General features: G+C 41.6%; 1 protein-coding gene across 1 annotated transcript in view; it reads left to right on the top strand.

Annotated features, from left to right (window-relative positions):
- Window positions 1-20,031, top strand: part of LOC114289370 (small RNA degrading nuclease 3) — a 66,999-nt gene that overhangs the window by 22,158 nt on the left and 24,810 nt on the right. Inside the window, exons 4-6 of the mRNA XM_082908842.1 lie at window positions 17,115-17,388; window positions 17,495-17,574; window positions 17,740-17,812. Of these exons, the coding sequence (XP_082764968.1) occupies window positions 17,115-17,300 (186 nt within the window). The 3' untranslated portion in view covers window positions 17,301-17,388; window positions 17,495-17,574; window positions 17,740-17,812. The remainder of the gene's footprint in view (window positions 1-17,114; window positions 17,389-17,494; window positions 17,575-17,739; window positions 17,813-20,031) is intronic.

Genomic DNA, 20,031 nt, shown 5'->3' with positions numbered 1-20,031 from the left:
TTGGACAAAAATTGCCCTCTTGCTCGAAGAGAGCTGCATGGCAACGGAAAGTTGCCCCTTGTTTGCACGGCACCACAGCGCATTGAATGGCAACGGAAAGTTGCCCCTTGTCTGAATGGACTTCAGGATGAAGTTGCCTACGTATCCCAAACATGGGAATCAAGCCTTACGTAGTTCCGGGTTAAGGTACACTCGGGTATTTAACCTCTCCTTTTTAGGCTCTAACTTTTGCCAAGGCGCCCGATGCGGGTTTTCGACCTTGCGAGCTTTGTTTTTCTTTTCTTTTCAATTCTTTTCATTTCTTTTCTTTTCATTTCTTTTCATTTCATTTTTCTTTTTTGTTCTCTTTTTTTGCATTTTTTTTTCTTTTTTGTATTTTTCTCTTGCTCTAACTTTTGCCTGGGTCGCCCTTCCGGGTTTTCGGCCCAGCGAGCCTCTCAAAGGGTAAAAGTGTAACAAATCCATGCCAAATGGTTTTAGGGTTTGAAGCCATCCGTATCCAGGAGAGTGGCTGTTGATTTGCAAGAGGACTCATCTTCAGCTCTTTGATCGTGTCTGATATCTTTGCCCCTAGTTCAAGGGGTACTTCCGTTCCAGCTTTGCAAGCTCATTCTAATCTTCTGATCTTTTTGATTTGACTTTCCTGGCCTCTTGTTCGAGGGCTGCTTCAAATCTGGCCACACAGGCCTCACATCGTAGTTGGCCGTTGAACCTTCTGAATTCAAGTCCGAGGTTTGAAAACAAATGCATAGAATCTTGAGGCTGAGAGCGATCCTAGGCTGCACAATCTCAAGAGCGATTCCACACAAGTCTTCACAGGACTGCGCAAAATATTTTTTGAAATTTTTTAAGAAAGCGACAAATCGCTCGCGCCGAAGACAGTGTAGAACCAATCTAGATCAAGCCAGGGTCCTTCTCAGTACTCACATTAACAAGCATGATTTCATTCATTAAGGGCTTAGCACGCCTCTCTTTCTCTCAAATGATCAAATTTTTGCAAATCCCGAGGAATTCCTTCCTCTTCGTTTTCACCACAGTGTTCAAAAAAAGTTTTGAAAAAAACTTAGGTCGATACAATGATTTCAAGGCACAGAAAAGGCAGGCGAAGAGCATTGTCATTCCATTCAATACTTCTGGCACAACTGGCACACGGCAGAAGCAAACACAAGAGTGTGAAAATCACTGCTGTTCATTCAAATCTGTTGGTGTAACTGGCTCCATGGCAGAAACAGACTCAAAAGAAAGCGAAGAGACAAACACAAAACAAAATAGTGATGCCCGAGGTAACACCCCCGGAATCACCTAACTTTAACAAAACAAGACTGACTCGATACAACAAGACAGACCTGACCGACTCAGTATAAAAAGACCAACTCAATACAAATTGAGAAGACTGACCCAATACCCAAGTCAGAAAACACAAAAACTAGCATTCGTAAAATGCTCGAAACAGTGCGTGCCAAACACCACATCTAGAGTAAACTGAGTGCCGCCCACAGGTGGTTCATCCCTCGATCACATCACATTATCCCCTACAAGTTCGCTGATCAAGTGCCGATAGATTTTGCAGGACCTGGTGCGGGGATGACTCCATTGTCAAATAGATCCTGTACTTCATGGCGAAGACGGAAGCAGGCGTTGGTAGTATGGCCAGTTTGTTGATGGTACGCGCAGTACTGGGTAGTATCATGTGTAGCCGGAAGAGGGTTCGGGAGAGGCCGAGGCTCAAGGGGTTTGAGATGGCCTTGTCCAACAAGAATTTGGAGAGCTTTGGATAAAGGCATATAGAGGGCATGGAAGACCCTCCGACCTCGGGGTTGGTACTTCAAGGCTTGTGGATTTTTACTGGGCGCACCAGCAAAGGGATTGGCAGGTGCTGGCCTGGTTTGCCGATCATTTCCGAGCACGGGATTAGGGCTGAAGGGAACATTCCTGGTACAAAGGCCCTTCTCCCGGCTTGCCCCTTGATTCAGAGTGCTCTTATTCTGAGTGGCAAAAGTATCATCCACAGTTTTTGTGACAACCGCGAGGACTTGCTCTTTGTTTAGTCCCTCAGCTTTCAAAGCCTCAATATCCCACCGAAGGTGTTCATGGGGACCAATGCCTGCCCCTACCTTGTTCTTTCCACTCGCCTCCACTTTGCCAAGGGATTGGCCTTCCTCAAATGCAGCCCGTCCCAACATCGGGGAGCCTTTTGACATGAAGTTCCCGGTATGTGGTGTGGTCGATGATGGAGCCAATGTCCCGGAGGCCAGGTCCGTCACGGTTCTCTGAAGATCTTCGATGATCCTCATTAGTTCAAATGTAGTAGGCTCGCGAGCCTGGTATAGCTGGGAGGCCCAGACCGGGTGCGCAACAGGCAACCTGGGCGAATGTGGTGCACCACCATCGATCTCGCCCTGCACACTGATTCCTTGACCTAATGTGGCTGTCATAACCACAGTCTCTTCTGAATTCTGCGCCATCATAAGTCCTGCCTCGGCAAAGGGGAGACACTGGCTATTCTGTATCAACTTTGCGACTCTCTGAACCTTGAAAGGAAAAACAGGCAGCATTTCAGCCCAAAACGGATCAAACACGGGTGTAGCCGAACAACTATACCCTACTGCTGATCACTGTTCCCAAAATACTGAATCTGATACCCGCAGATAACTGATTCTCAATTACTAATCCCCAACAATACTGATTCTGGCGCCCTCGGGCCTGATACTCAAATGTGCAAACTGGTATATGCATTCCTGTAGAGATACACTCTAAAAGCACATAGCAAGTAAGAGAGAGCCAAAACACCCCTATGTTGGGGTAAGGTTTCCCTGCCCTATTTTGTCAGGAACTAGGGTTTCACTATGCACACAGCAGTTTCAAACAACCTATAATCGGGTAAGCAACCTGTCCTAGCTTGGAATGGTCACTATGGTTTCCGAATATGCACTAGGTCGAATGGTCAAAATGGGTGCCCCGGTAAAACCAGGGTTTGTGTTCCCATACTGTCAGAGCCCATAGCCGGTCAGCCTTATGGACATGCCTTGACAAGACAAGCCTCCGGCAAACCGTTCAGGAATGGTAGATGGCAAACACTGTGTTCCTAGGCGCACCAATGCACATGCAATGCAAAGAAACACATAAATGAAGTCAAAATGGGATATCGCGAGTTCGAGTCAAGCTCTCTAAATCTCCCCAGCAGAGTCGCCAGAAACTGTAACAGCGCCCGCGTGGGCCTCATGCTACAGTTCGGACTCAATTTGTGTCACGGTTCTTAATCTGAACCAAAGAGTCCAAATCTGGCAAATCGTTTTGAGAAACAGATTTTTGAAAAAGTAGTGCCAAACATGGACTGCTTTGCCAGATACAGAGTCGCCACCTAAATATTTTATTTTGGGAAATTTAGGAAACCCTGACTCGGTGCCAAAAGGCCACGTGTCCGTCATCACCGGAGTTGTCTCGGCTCGGGAGCTTGGGTACGATCGGGGAAGGTCAGCTATGAGCACCCCCTTTCGCCCGGTCCGAAGACCGGCCTCTACTAACCGTGATATCCGTTTTTGAAAACTTTATGTGTTCTTAAACCAATTGTTAGCCTAGAATTACTATGTTATGCGCGCGGCAAACAAGTATAGACCGAATCGCCCAAATTGGAAATAAAACATTTTATGTTCGTTTTGAAAATGGTTTGCTACTCGTAAGTAGGCTAAAATGCAGATTTTGCCACCCTCAAGTGGGCTTTTGGAAAAGATGGTTTTGCCACTATCTAGTGGGCTTAAAACAAACAGTTGATGATTTATTCCAATCCAAGTAACCCAACCTTCACCCGCAGGCATTCAGGCAGATATATCAGATAAGAAAATAGCCTCATGGTAAGCATGCTATTCATGGCAACACTCACACGCATGCAAGGATGCTAAAGCATAAAACTCACCTAGTACTCCAAGCCAAAAAAAAGGAAGTTAATCAGAAATCATGCATGATCCTAAGTATACAAAATGTCTAATGCAACACATGCAAAATGCAACTATAGCAGGCTCAGCTATTCTAAACATGGCATATGGAATGCTACAACTATCATGTATTCAATTTGGAATTAAAAGTACAATGCAGTTAGTATGATGCGCCGAGCCCGGTGCATGCAATACAGATGAATGAATGCAAACATGCTGTCATACTGTATGCTAAAATAAATGTGCCCTAATCTACCATCATAAGCAGGTAAATAAAAGGGAAGAAAGAAGTGAGGTTGGAAGACATACACACCACCCACACACACTTATTACAGATTTACCCTCACTCGGAGGGACCGAATAAATATTACAAATTAATTAACTACGCAAGCTAATTAAATATTACAAATTGCCTAATTTAATTAACAAATTAAAATAGACTAAGAAAAGCAGTAAACGCCTCGGGAAATGCGCCGCCATGCGCAAGCTGCCTCTGTTTTCTTTCCTCTGCTCCTCTGGAGGCTGTCAAAACCTCAGGGTTGCATCCCTGGACACTGGGGAGTGCCACCGGCTGAGTAGAATTGCCACCGGCAGTGCGGTGTAGTCACCGGCACAAGATGAATCCATCGGCTGCTTGTTTACTGCCGGTCGGCAATATATACTGCCGGTCGGCAAGGAATGTCTGCAGAACCTGTAATTGACAGCAACAGAGTGCAAAGCAAAGCATGGCAGCACAATTCAAGGCATATATGCACCATTCATGTCCCTTATCATGGTAATGACTCAAAGGGGCATGTGCCTCAATTCTCGGACCACCAATCACGCATTTCCATGCATGATGGCCCAAGGAATCAAGTATGCAACTTTGATTTCAAATGCAATGTAAATCAATCAAACAAACTCCCAATCCCTATCACCCAAATCAAGGGACAAGGAATGCATGTTGATGCCATGCAACCTAAGCATGTTAGCTATCATGCAACATGAACAATGCAATATAATCATGCAAAGCTTACAAGCAAACATGCAAGGTAAGCATGCAAACCAAATAGAAGATGGACTTAAACATGAATTAGGCAGCCCCAAATAGGCCTAAAACAGTGGCCATAATATGAAAATGAAGTGCCTCGAAATGCGTGCACACGGGCACGCAAACCGAGGCAATGGCATATGCAATGCAATGGCTAAAACGGCATATAGAATGCAACATGGACTTATACTAACATGAGAGAGCCTCAGCCACACTCACATAAGAGGCCGGTGAATGAAAATGGAGTGCCTCGAAATGCGTGCACACGAGCACGCAAACCGAGGCAATGGCATACGCAATGCAATGGCATGGAAATGATATGCAAACATGCCAATGGGATTTCAGCAGCAAAATGAGGGGCAAAACAGCCCCGAAACGAGGCGAAAGTACGCCCGATGCATGGAATTCCTCCCGAAATGCAAAATTAGGCACCCGAAATGGCTTACAGCTATACAAAGCATGCATAATATGGACATGGAGCATGAAGACAGAAGCAAGACAGCTCTGAGACAAGCATTTTTACAGTTTATGACATGGCCAATCAGCAAGCAAAGATGGGGCTAAAATGGCATACAAAAACGGCCCTAAACATGCGATTATGAAGCAACTCACAGCTGCTAACTCCAAATAGGTTAGGGCCCTTCAACAACATTGAAGAGGGACCCAAAATATGCACATTTACAGTACTGTAAAAGCCCCAAAAACAAACATGGATAGGGCTAAGCTCTTATGCAAGAAATGGGCCAAAAGGTGGCCAAAGAAGCAAGTATGCAAAACATTCATCAAACAGCCAAAGACCCTTAATAAAACATGACAAGGGGGTCAAAATATGGCTGTTTTTAGTTCGGACCAAAGTCCAAAAACAGCAACATCAGGGGCTACCAAGACATACAAAAATGGGACCAAAAGGAGGATATAAAGGGGAGTACAACATGGAAGTCCCAAACAGTGTTGAGCCCTTCTTCAATGTTGAATAAGGGCTCAAAATAAGCCTATATACAGTTTACTACATGCCCAAAAACAGATTACACATAGGCCAAAAATAACATGCAAGATTAGGGCCTAAAGGAGAGATAAAGAAGGAAGTGCTAGCTACTATCCTCAAACAGCAAGAGGCCCTCAATCAAACATGAAGAGGACCTCAAAATATGATGATTTGAAGTTTAGGTCGGAGCCCAAAGATGTAAGAAACTATGGCTTAGATATTAAGCAAGAAAAGGCTAGAAAAGGGAAGATGAGGACTCACCCTTGAAGACCAGCAAATCAGCGCCTCTTGGACCAAGTTTAGGTGCTCCTAAGCTTTGGAGAACAGCCTCAAGCTACTGGAATGGGCGTTGGATGCCTTGTGCTATGAGTTGATGAAGAAATGGCCCAAGAACAAGGGTATTTGATGGTTGAATGAGAGAGATATGGAGAGAGGTGGAGGGTTGCATGTATGTATATCAGATATATGTCTATATATCTCTGGTTTTTTGTCCTCAAAATCCAACCTCAACAAATGAGGAGGAGAGGTGCTTATATAAGCAATGCTAAGCTTCTAAGACAAGCTTCAAAGGGGCCAAGGGGTTCAAGGGGGGGTGCAAGGCTTCTAGAGGAAGCTAAAACAGTTGGCCAAGCTTCTCCAAGAAGCTTGGCCAAAAGGTTCAACCTTCTAGAAGGTTAAGGGGTTCAAAGGCTCACAAGGTGCAAAACAAACACACATGCACGTGGGGGATCGATTCTGTGCATTCCAGCTGGCACAGCTGGAATCCACTCAATCTGCAGAATGCTCCGGAAGGTCGTCGGCTAGCAAAAAAGGCCGGTCGGCCACTTTAATCTGCCGGTCGGCACAATAAATGGCCGGTCGGCACAATATATTGCCGGTCGGCACAAACATAGTGCCGATGGGTGGCCGGTGAGGTCAAAAAAGTGCCAGTTGGTGTCCAAATTGAAGCCCCGGAAGTTAGCTTTCCAATGGCGCAAACCTTGCATTAAAATTCCTTCTGTACAAAACGTTATGCCCTTTTTCGTGAAGCTGCGCAGATTCGATCCAACCGGGATGATGCCCGACTTCAACTGATCATATCTCCCCCACCCGGACTTGGCTCTAGGAGATTCTTGAGTGCAAAATGAAGCCCCGGAAGTAAGCTTTCCGACGGTGGTGGCCCCATAGCTAAACTCCAAGTGTACAGATAGATAAGCCAGATTCAGCGAGGGCTGCTCGACTCGCTTCTACCCGGATTCATGCCGAACTTCTCCCAAATTAGTTTTCTCCTCTCCTTTCCTCTCTTCTTCAACTCCAAACTCCTAAACAAAGTGTTTTGAAGGATTTGCCTCTCTCCTTGCCGAAGAAACTGAACATTTCCCCTGCACACCTGTCTCCACCAAGTAAACCATCAGTAACGCCCAAGTCTTAAGGGCGGTCAAAAATGGGGTGTCTACACCCCTCTTGCATCAACACACAACCCAAACCCTCTCGTGAGGCATCACAATAAACCGCATAACCCAACCCTCTCTCCGGAATAATCAACACCGGAGCGGTGGTCAATCTAACTTTCAGCTCTTGGAACGACTTTTCACAAGTCTCACTCCACACAAACTTGACTCTCTTCCGAGTCAGTCGGGTCAACGGTGATGCTAACCTGGAGAAATCTTTTACAAACAGACGGTAATACCCAGCTAATCCCAGGAAACTGCGGATCTCAAACACACTCTTAGGCTGTGTCCAATCTTGCACTGCCTCAACCTTGGATGCATCAACAGACACCCCTTTTCCGGATACCACATGGCCTAAGAATTTTACCTCTCCTAGCCAGAACTCACACTTCCCAAACTTGGCATACAGCCTATGGGCTCTAAGTAACTCAAGCACCACTCTCAAGTGTGCCTCGTGCTCCTCCTCAGAAGGTGAATAGATAAGGATGTCGTCTACGAAGACGACCACAAACCGATCCAAGAATTCCCGAAAGATCCGGTTCATCAAGTCCATAAAGACTGCCGGTGCATTGGTAAGCCCGAATGGCATCACCAGAAACTCGTAATGGCCATATCGCGTACGGAATGCCGTCTTAGGAATATCCTCTTCCCTGACCCTCAACTGGTGGTAACCCGATCTCAAGTCTATTTTAGAGAAACAACGGGAACCCTTCAACTGGTCAAACAAATCATCTATACGGGGCATAGGGTACTTATTCTTAACTGTAGCCCGATTCAACTTCCTGTAGTCTATACACAATCTCAAGGCACCATCTTTCTTTTTAGCAAAGAGGGCCGGTGCTCCCCACGGTGAAACACTAGGGCGAACAAAACCCTTATCTAGCAATTCCTGGAGCTGAACTTTCAACTCAACCAACTCTGCTGGAGCAAAACGGTAAGGTGCCATAGAAATCGGCGTCGTGCCGGGCACTAGATCAATAGAGAACTCTATCTCTCGGTGAGGTGGCAAACTAGCAAGATCTTCGGGAAAGACATCCGAATACTCACAAACCACCCTCGGCAACACAAGCTGGGTCTCACCACTCTCACCACTCTCAAAGCTGGCAAGTAGACTACTAAGCTCACTTCGCCCTCGCGAATCGTACCCCGGTGGCAAAATACAACCAACCCGGTCTCCCAAGAAATGGAACCACTCCCCGCTCAAGGTACATAACGTGACCCTCTGGCGGTAGCAATCGATAACAGCCCGGTATGACGATAGCCAGTCCATACCCAAAATAACATCAAAGCCCTTCATGGGCATGACAACAAACGGAAAATGAAGCCTATAGTCGGCGACCTCTATATCACAGCCTCTAACACCCTGTTTCAGAATCAACTCACCGCCAAGAGGTGACACCACACAAATAGGAGATGCTAACTGTGCTAACTCCAATTCCAAAACAGATGCAAATGCAGCAGATACAAAAGAATGAGATGCACCCGTGTCTATCAACACATTAGCAACCGAGTTGCAAAACAGAAAAGTACCTCTCACTACTGATGGAGCCGGTACTAAATCCTGCGCGGTAACAGCATACACGCGCCCCGTAGGCCCCTGGTCTACCTGCTCACCTCTCGGAGCAAAAGACTGTTGCACAGACTGGGATGATGAAGCTCCCAGATTGGTCCTCGAGGCCTGCACAGACTGAGCTGGCTGAAAACCCTGCGTCTGCCTAGAACCAGACGCTCCCGAAGTAGCACTCAACTGCGGGCAATACCTCTTCAGGTGCCCAGGCTGACCACACTGATAGCAAGACAAAGGCTGGCCTCTGCCCTGACTCTGGCCCTGAGGTTTAGCTGAAGAAGAAGCAGCTCGCTGACCCCCTCCCTTCTGCGGGCAAACTGAAGACTTGTGACCCAGCTGGCCACACGCAAAACAAGTCAGGCCTCCCTGACTACCTCTCCCCGATCCTACACTCGGTACCGGAAAGGTCGATCTGGCAACTCCTCCCTGAGACTACTGAGGGTTAGAACCCCTCTGTCTCCTGCCATCACCCTGGCTATCTTGGCTCCTCTTGGAGCCTCTCTGTCCCTCATCCTCCTCCTGCATCATGAGCTCCATATGAGCTGCAGCATCCACTAGGTGTCTATACTCTCGGATGTAAGACCCACCAACTCTCAGCTTGAGGCCCCGCCTCAACTTCCGCTCAAACTCGTAGCAACGGCGTTCTTCGGATGCCACCAACTCAAGTGCAAACCTGGACAAACTAGTAAAAGTGGCCTAAAACTCTGCCACAGACATGCCCTGCTGATTAAGCCGGCTAAACTGATCCCTCAGCTTCTCCCTAGCCACTGCAGATAAAAACCTCTCCTGGAAAGCATTTACAAACGCCTCCCATGTACCACCAACACGAGCCTTCTCGTACTTCCACCATTGACCCGCATCTCCCTTCAGCTGGAAGGATGCCAAGGTCACTTTCAATGCTCCGTCCTCGATGCCAAGCATCTCGAACGTCTTACTCATCTGTTCTAGCCACTCGTCAGCCTTCAGTGGCTCCTTTGGATCCCCAACAAACTCCTCTGGGTTAGACCGGAAAAACTCTCTCTTCAAGAAAGAGGGCCCTACCTCAGCTGCCTGATTCCCAGCTCTGAGAATACCCAAAACTCCTGCTATCTCTCGTGCCAAAGCACTCATAGCCTGCTAACCCGCTCGCTCGGCCACGTTGGCCTGACCAACACCCTCCTGCACTGCCGGAATCTCATCCGGTAAAGGTCCTTCCTGCCTCGCAGGTCTACCACGCCTAGCACCTCTTCCTCGTCCTGACATCCTAATAAAGGTAACACAGAACGTTAGCACATTCACAAATGTGCCAAAACTAAACACTCACGTCCTAATGCATGGACAACTATAATTCACTCCACGTAAGCACATAAACACATAAGCACTTACGAATTTTCATTTCCGGATAATGACAGTCCCGAGGCGTTACTAGAGTTCCGGTTAGAAACAGCATTGATCAAGTACTTTTCCAACAAGACTCCCAGAAACCCAAGGATCCAATCAACATTCCAGAAATTAAATCCCATACCTACATAGTCACATAAGCATGTTATCAATTAAACACATAGCATATGACACCACATCTAAGTCTCTATCAAGTGAGACAAACCCATTGTGATCCTAATCACTTCCCACGTACCCAAAGTATTCGAACCCGGTACGCTCTGATACCAAGTTGTAACACCCTCAAAATAATAACATTAAACCCATCAAATAAGACATTCATTAACATATGAAATAACCACATTCTTCTATTCATCAGAGTTTGATTACAAAAGTATTACATGTTAACAACAAAAGCAAAATGCCCTACGGGCTTACAGTTTTCCAAGTTAACACTTGGTTACAACAAAAGAGTACTAACTCGTTTACACCTTAAGCCCTTGGCTTGAATTTACATGTAATACATCAAAAGTAAAACGACAAAAATATGTCCGCCTCTAGCCTCCCCAGGCTATGTCCTTGGAGGTGGCATGCTACCTGTACCTGAAAATGATGTTCCCATATAGGGTGAGCCACAGCCCAGTAGAAATACACTAAACCAAATATGAACAATGACTAAAAGATTAGCAGTTGATAGTTGGTCCACACTGATTCTTTCCTTTATCACACTTTACATTTTCATGACATACAAGTCCATGGTACAACTCATTTTCCAATTTCTTTCAATTCTCAAATTTCAACCATGGCTCAGAACCTGGCCAAACAACTCATACGAGGCAATAACTCATATCAAACACTTCCCATATCATATTAGATAAGCATACGAGCTATATCACACAACAACAGATAAGCATACAAGCTATATCATCACTTCCACAGATATGCATATGAGCACTATCACACTTCCAATGACAAGCATATGAGCTCTGTCAACACAATAATAGATAAGCATATGAGCTCTATCTATGGAGTCCATCCCCTATCTCCTCCCAACACATCCGGTTTAGAGGTCCATCCCCTATCTTCCCCTAAATCGTGGAGTACATCCCCTATCTCCTCCAACACAACACAATGCATATAAACAACAATTATACACATCATCACACAATACATAAATTTAATGTATTCTTTCAATCGTCAATCTCAATGACACATTCGAGTGATTAGTTTCAGTTTGCCTAATCATCATGCATTGTCTACAACAATCACAACTATCCTCCACCGATAGCCCAAAGCAGTTATTTCTAAACAGAAAATAAATGCACAAATGGATATTTAATCAACATTTCATTTCGGTGAGTGATAAATAATTCAACTACACCCTTTAACCCCATACTTTCCCAATCTCTACATTTTCACTTCATTTCCTCATTTCTTCATTTCTCACAATTAATTATCCCAATTAATCAAGCGGTGTAATTAGGTCATTTTCCATAATTACCATTTCAACCCTTAGGTCCCATTTTCATCAATGATTCAACATTTATTTCACTTCTCTACGACAAACATGCATTTAGGTTTATTATAAATAAAACCCCAACTTTTGTAAAAATAACACAAGAGCCCCAAACTTTCACAAAATTACCAAACCAACCCCAACATCTCAAAATACCAAAATTTAAAGACAAAACCCATAGAGAGGAGTAGGATATCCCTACCTCAAATTCGGAGCCTCAAAGGAGAAGATGACAAAACCCAACGTGCTCCAAAACTCGAAATTTTCAGATTAAAATGTAGCCCTCGACGATCAACAACCTTTTTGTAAAGGCCAAAGATGAGCAAATCACTCCTACTAGATCAAAACCTAGAGAGAAGGTAGTATCTAGAGAGAGAGGCTCACCAATGGTGTTTTTTGAAAAGTAGGAGAGAGAAGAGAAAGTGAAAAAGTGATTTGAAAAGTCAAACCACGGAACTTAAACCCAGTTGCCCCGCTCGAGCGTAAAACACCCCGCTCGAGCGTCACTCAGAGACTCCTGCTCGAGCGCCAACGATCCCGCTCGAGCGGCGAATACACACTCCCAGAACTTTTACAGAACCAGGTCTCCGCTCGAGCTTCCAACTCCCCGCTCGAGCGTCACTCACACAACCCCGCTCGAGCGGCCAATCCCACGCTCGAGCGTCCAACACTGCACAGAAAAAAACTGGATGGGTGCAATTTCCGCTCGAGCGCCAAAACCCCCGCTCGAGCGGACAGGTTAAAATCTGGGCAACTAGTTTTGGTTTCTAAACTCAACTAACCTGTAAGAAACCTGCCCAACACATCCCATAACTCAAATACCAAATAAGAAAGGATGTAAACAAGATAATAAACAACTACCAACATCCACAGACACATGTCCGGATCACTGTATAACAAGGGTAAACCCGGGATCGCTATACTATGGATGCTTGGTGTTTTAATGACTAGGCTTAAAGGCTGGAGGCTTTTCCTCTCTCCCCTATACATGTATAAATTGAGATTCTTCTGTCAAGTTTCAATATAGAAATTTTTGCTTCTATTTTACAAGTCAGTTTGCTTGATAGTTCCTATTGTGAGAGAGTGCTGCCATTGTTTTGTTCGCTAAGCTAGATAGATAGTGCTTCTGCCGTAGCTGGTTTTGACCACCGTATCCTGGGAGACAGACGCCGGGTTTCCTCAAGCACTCGACCTGTGAGGCGGCGGAATCTGTTTTAAGAAAACTGCTTCCGTGCAGGCTTCGGTTTTGTCTCTTTACCCTTTATTGTTTTGTGTGTATTTTTGTTGAAATTTAGTTGTAATTATCAGCATATGTTCTTGGTATATAATTTGTTTTCTTCATAAATCTATTTATTTAATTTCACAATTTTGAACAACAGAAATCACTGCCTTCAATGACGAACTCTTGCATGCAACTTTTACGCTTGGTTTCCCCTTCTATAGAACTGAAAGAAAAATCATCATGGATTTGAAATTACTTTTTAATCAATTGGGTGATTTCAATGAGACTCGTTCTATTACCACCTTTTGGAATAATTGGTATATAATCTGCTGATTCTTTTTTTGCATTTGATAAGTATCCGTTCTCCTATTGTATATGTCATTTCTAGGTGTTATAGTTTATAATTGTGCATTAGATTGGGCTATTGGCCGACCCCATTTGATGGGAGTTAGGGTTTGGTTTGGTTTGGTTTGGTTTATCAGATTGGGCTACTGCATTTGCAGCTTGTTCTCTTCTTTACTAAGAAAATTCCTTGCTTTTTGTGCAATAGCAGGGACAGACATTATTTGAATATTGAATTTATTAAGAAGTATATGTTACAAATATTGGTTGTTTTGTACTTTCTGGTACCAAGAGAATTAGTATACTATTTGTTTTTTTGCCGATGATGACACAATAATGAGTGGAAAGATCAATTCAAATTTTGGGAGATATACGGTTACTCTTTGGTGAAAATGCAATTGATATCTATGATCGTGCATGTACTGAAGGAAACAACTCCAGCTGATACCATATGGAGCATGGCCTAGAAGTAGCCCCTGTTGTCCCTTTAAATATAGTTGAAAATAGTGAGTCTTAATTTGCTGCATGCTCGTCTATTGCAATTTGAAGAAATGAGACTAAATTCTGCGGGCTAATTATAAATATTCAATGTTTTTTTGGGGGGTGGGAATCTGTCTTATTGATCTTGTTTGTTTCATGTCATCTTCAGTTTGTGAGAATTAGGGTTGCAAATGAACTGAGCGGTTCATGAACAGGCTCGGCTCGGCTCGTTTAGTAAACGAGACAAGCCGAGCTCAAGGTCGAATAAGCTCAGTACGTTTGTCTTTATTTAAATTAAATAATAAATATATTATTTATATATTAAATAATATAAATAATATTTTTTATTTAAATAATATAAGTAATATTAAAAAAATCTCATTGAGCCAAGCTGAGCCGAGCTCGAATTTCATTAATATTATCGAGTCGAGTCAATTTGAGCTCAAGTCTAGTTACCTATCAAGGCGAGCTCGAGCTCAATAAACGAGCTCGATAAGCAAACGAGCCAAGCTGGAGCTCAATAAAGCTCGGCTCGGCTCGGCTTGTTTGCAGCCTTAGTGAGAATTCCCTTAACACTAACTCGACCTATTTATAAAAGTGTTAACCTGATTATGACTTGCATGCCATGATTAATTTGCACATCCTATTTGTTACGTACTAAGAAGCACGGACACTTCCAAAAATGTGACGTATCCGTGTCGTGTCCGTGTCGGATACTGACACTCTTTGGACACTCTTAGGACACATGTCCAACACTCTTCAAAATGTGTTCTATTTTTAAAGACCCGGACACTCTTTGGACACTTGGAGAACACACGTGTCTGTTGCTTAAACACACGTGTCTATCAATTAGACACATGTGAAACTAATAATAAGTTTGAACAAAACAACTTAAGACACAATAATAAAACAAAAATCATATAAATTTATAGGAATTAGTGTTGCATTACATTTTTTTTATTATCTTTAAATGATATATTCATATATATAACATATAATAAATATATAAAATTATATATTTCATGCGTGTCCCTTGCGTGTCGTGTTCTGCATTTTTTGAAAAATAACGTGTCGGCGTGTCCGTGTCGTGTCACGTATCCGTATCCATGCTTCTTAGGTTATGTATACATGTTTAATCCATTAACAAGAATAAACACATATATTCATCAACATCTACAATGACTATATGATATCCATAAAAACAACTCAAAAATTCATGAGTAATCCACAAAAGTAGAAGTAAAATCTCACAAATAGTCAAATAGATAAAAGTCTCAATCAACACAATTAGCTAAATTAGTATCCAAAACCAGTATGACTTCCAATAATAAAAAGTAAAAACCCAAAAAAAACTAACACAAAAAATTAACTCATAATTGACTCCAAGAACTTGTACACTAGCACCTTCAAACGGGTTAGACATCAAATTCAAGTTATGTAGGTTTGACACTAACCCAATTTGTTTTTTTTTTTTTTTTTTTTTTTGGGTGTGCACGCTATTGTATTGTGTCACTTTTGAGGTTCATGTTTCATGAGTAACCCACAAAAGTAGAAGTTGAAATAATCTCACAAATAGTCAAATAGATAAAAAGTCTCAATCATCACAATCTATGAAGCATGGACACGGCATATTTCATGTCGTGGCAGTGTCTGACACGGGGACACGCCGGGGACACGGGGACACGTCGGGTGGCGTGTCCCTTTAATTTAATTATTTTTTTGCAGGGGACACGATGGAGACACGACGGAGACACGCGTGTCCACCAAATCTGGACACGCGTGTCCAAATCTGGACACAGAGAGCAAAAAAGAAGAGTAAAGGAGAAGAGTAAAGGTCTTGAAACAAACCTGGACTTCGATCCAGTCCAGTCGACTCGCCGGCGACCTCCATCCCCTTCGACTTCGACGATCCAGTCACCCTTCGACTTCGACGAGCTCTCTCTCTCTCACCTTCTCTCCCTCGCGATTGCGATCGCGATCGATCGCTTCTTCCTCTCTCTCTCTCTCAGTTGCGTCTTTATCTTCTTTAATCTGCTGGATTCATATATGTATATAATATATAGCTATTATTATAATCTGCTGGATTCATATATATATATATATATATAATATAACTATTATTATTATATTATAATAATAACTGAAAGTATTATTATTATAATAGTTATAAAGGATGCCACCAGTTATTATTATATAACTATTATATTATATATACTTATACATATTAATAAAAATAAATAAACATGTATATAAAATAAAATAAAAAATTAATTAGAACATATTACTTAAAAAATATAATAAATGAATAAAATAATTAATATGTATTAAAATAAAAATATTTATAAAAAAATTAAAAAATATGCCGTGTCCCCTGCTGTGTCCGTGTCCCCATTTTTTAAAAATTGACGTGTCCCGTGTCCGTGCCCGTGTCTGTGTGCGTGTCCGTGTCCGTGCTTCATAGATCACAATTAGCCAAATCAGTATTCCAAACCAGTATGACTTTCAATAATAAAAAGTAAAATCATAAAAAAAAACTAACACAAAAAATTAACTCATAACTGACTTCAAGAACTGCTACAATAGCACCGTCAAACGGGTTAGACATGTCAAATTCGAGTTATGTAGGTTTGACACTAACCCAATTTGCTTTTATTTTTTGGGTGTGTGCGCTATCGTATTGTGTCACTTTTGAGGTTCATGTTGTTAGCTAGTCAACCCTAGCTGGCCAACTTTGTATTTGGTTCATGTAGTGTCAAAAATTCCAACCTGAGTTTTTTTCATGTCCAACATAAATTCTGTGCAAAGTGAAAGCATATGTCCAAGTAAGTTCATTTGTTGCAAACCAACAAATCAGAGGTGCCCTATTTGCTTGTATTTGATGGAATTTAAGTTCTTTCCAATATTGTTAATTGATGGTTTCTACTCTCAGGCCTCGTTTGAGAACAGACTATTTTAGTAACTTTTTGGTTTTTTTTGTTAAAATATGAGGTAAAAAAAATTAGTATGCTTGGAATGACTTTTTAATTTTTTACGAAAAGATGTGCAAAAAGTAGAGAGACAGTAGAATCTTTGACTTTTTAGTATAATTTATTGACTTTTTAATTTTTTTAGTGACTTTTTGACTTCTAAGTAAAACAGTGAGTTACCAAATGAGGCCAGTAAACAATGAAGGTTTCTTTTAGTTTTTTGATTTCGTTTATGGTTGATATTTTTATGCTAATTGATTTGTGTTGTCTTCTTCTTAACTTCAGGGATGGTTGAGAATGAAGCTCAGTACAAACCAGATAAAGAAATTTCCAAAAATGCTTGTCGTTGATTGTGAGATGGTTCTCTTTGAAGATGGCACTGAAGCTCTGGTGAGGGTTTGTGCTGTTGGGCACAATCTACAGGTACTGTTTGAGTTTGTTTTCAAATTTTTGTGCAGCATGACTTCGTAATACCTCCCTCTCACCTCACGCACAGAAACACAGGTGCAAAAGAATTACCTATGTTGCAACTAGTTTGACAATTTTAGACATCTCAGAGGTCTCAATTGAACAATTTTCTTTTCACTTCCCAAGTTGATGTTGTGTTTTGGAATTTGGAGTTTTTCAGGTCAAACTTAACGAACTTGTAAATCCGAATAAAGCAGTTGCAGACTATAGGAGTGAAAGTACTGGGCTCAGTGCAGAAGATTTGGATGGAGTTACTTGTTCATTGGCTAATGTACAGGTAATATGTGGTTAGTTTTGAAGTAAATTGCAAACAGCACAGCCAAAAATATAATTAGGTAAAAGTTTAATATATAAATAACTAAAAATCATCTGAAATATAAAATAACTAAATGAATAAAAGTTAGTTGGCATTTGAATGTCTTTCTCTCTGGTGAATTTATAGGAATCAATGAAGAAGCTTTTACGGGATGGAAAAACAATATTAATTGGCCACAGCTTGAACAATGATCTAAAAGGTAAGCTAAGTTGTATGATTAAATATTAATTTTCCTTATAAATATTTCTATTTGCATGACAGTTGAAATAAGTATTATTCTTCGTTAATATAGTTATCCCATGTATTTGTTTGCCATTGGCTACTAGCTGTCAGCTGATTTTAATTTCTTACATCTGTTTTTGGAATTGCACATTTGTGATTTGAATCGTATGATTCAATACAATTTAGGACGTGATCGATAAAAACAGGTTGCATGAATCGTAAATCTCGATGAATCGTAACTAAATCACTAAATAGATCAATTCATTGAATTCGATTTTTGGCCCCTTTTTGTTTTGTTTTTTTTGCTGGAAAAGGGTTCGAAACAATCTTTTTAAGGTCTTTAGGGTTATTATATTCCATCCTTTGTCTCTCTCTCCCTCCCTCTCTCAAAGACTCAAATCCTAGGGAAGAAAAACTCTTTTTCCTTTCTCTACTATAATCTACACTTACATAGTTAACTTTATTCAATTTTTTGCACTTACGAAAGGAATATTTTGAAGGCGTTAATTGAGTATTTTTACAAAGTTTGAAGATTTGGGAAATTGAGTTATTGTTGCTGCGAAATTTAGAGTTTGGGTTTGTTTGCTTTCTTTATTTAAAATAATTGATGAAAAATATATAAAACGGAAAAGAAAAGGTTGTGATCTTACATGGGACCATTGTACCAATGATCCCACTTCCCATCATAGAAGCATCTTACCTATTAGAGCCTTTTTCATTGATTTATGTCTAAAATTTTCATATATATAATATATTTTTAATATCTAATGCAACAGATATATTTTTCTATGTAAATTAGAAATTATGACAAAATATTTATGATTCACTTCTTGATTTGACTCACAATTCTGAAAAAGACAATTTCGATTTACTATTTGACAACTATTCTTACACCAAGCTTGTGCTATTTACTACCGATAGCTTTGAATATTATTTTCTCGATTTTTTACTTACAGCTCTAAAGTTAGATTATGGAAGAGTGATTGACACCTCTTTGATCTTCAAACACGGGGATGAGGCTAATTTCAGAAGACCTTCTTTGAATGACCTGTGCAAGGCAAGTTGTTAATCATGCACACATGCATGTCTCTTTGTGCATGTGGTATTGATGTCATATTTGTTTTTATTTACAAACTTGTCAAACCTATCATTTATATCTGGCCAGTCTTTCTCTCTCTGTGCACATGCCTCTTACAAACGTACTGTGGCAATTGTTTTTTGCAACCTATTTAAGTACCAAATTCCTTGAATAATTTTCTAGGCATTATTAAAGTCCAACATTCTTTTTGTATTTTTATTCATAATTCCATTTTTTTTTTGGATTTGTCATTTTTTTGCCTGGATGGGTTGGTCTCTTCAGAACACCAGTGGACTATTCTCTATATTTCCTTGTTTACTATCTCATTGGTTCATCATTACATTAGTGTGCCTAGATGCTGCAATTTCTGCATGCTCTTAGTTGGCTAGTAGCTATGTAGATCAGTATGCAAAATCAATTAATATTACATGTTTATGGTGTGTGAAGAATTTTAAGCAACTCCAAACGTTTGCTAAGTGGCATGTTTCAATAGAGAGAAGAAAGAAGATGGCAACCAGTGGGCATCCATGGGGATTGGGCAAAGAGTACGAGGGGCAGTCCAGTAAGCTTTGACTTGGAGGATGGCAACCAGTGGTCCACAAACATGGAGGTCGAGGAGGTGGGGCTAAGAGGGAGAAAAATATATATTCTGTATTTCTAGACAACATACCAGTATCTATGGGGGCATAAGGGCTATTTAAGATCTTCTCAAACTATGGAGTTGTGTTGGATTCGTATATTCCAAACAAGAAAAGAAGATCTACAGGATCTCGATTCGGGTTTATTAGGTATGATTGTCTGTAGCAGCGGATATGGCTCTGCAAAAAGCAAATGGACTTTGGTGTGACAATAAAGTACTAAAAGTTAAAATGGCTGAGTATCAGAAGGAATATGATAAAAGGGCAAGAAAGGCACTTCCAGTGCAACAGTGGAGGAGAAGGGAAGGTAATCAATCTGCAAATGTCGCCTATCAAAGGAATAAGTCCTACACTAATGTGGTCAGAGGCAAGGTTCTTCAATCCAGTTCAGTTCGCACTATGAAGGTTCAGAGAGGAGGGAATAGATGGCTGTCTGAAAGTGCAGTAGCAAGGGTAAAAATTCATCTCTCAGCTGCTGAT

The sequence above is a fragment of the Camellia sinensis genome, chromosome 15, assembly GCF_055761805.1.
Source record: "Camellia sinensis isolate YWXY chromosome 15, ASM5576180v1, whole genome shotgun sequence".
Lineage (NCBI taxonomy): Eukaryota > Viridiplantae > Streptophyta > Magnoliopsida > Ericales > Theaceae > Camellia > Camellia sinensis.
This window is presented reverse-complemented; position numbering and strand designations above follow the sequence as displayed.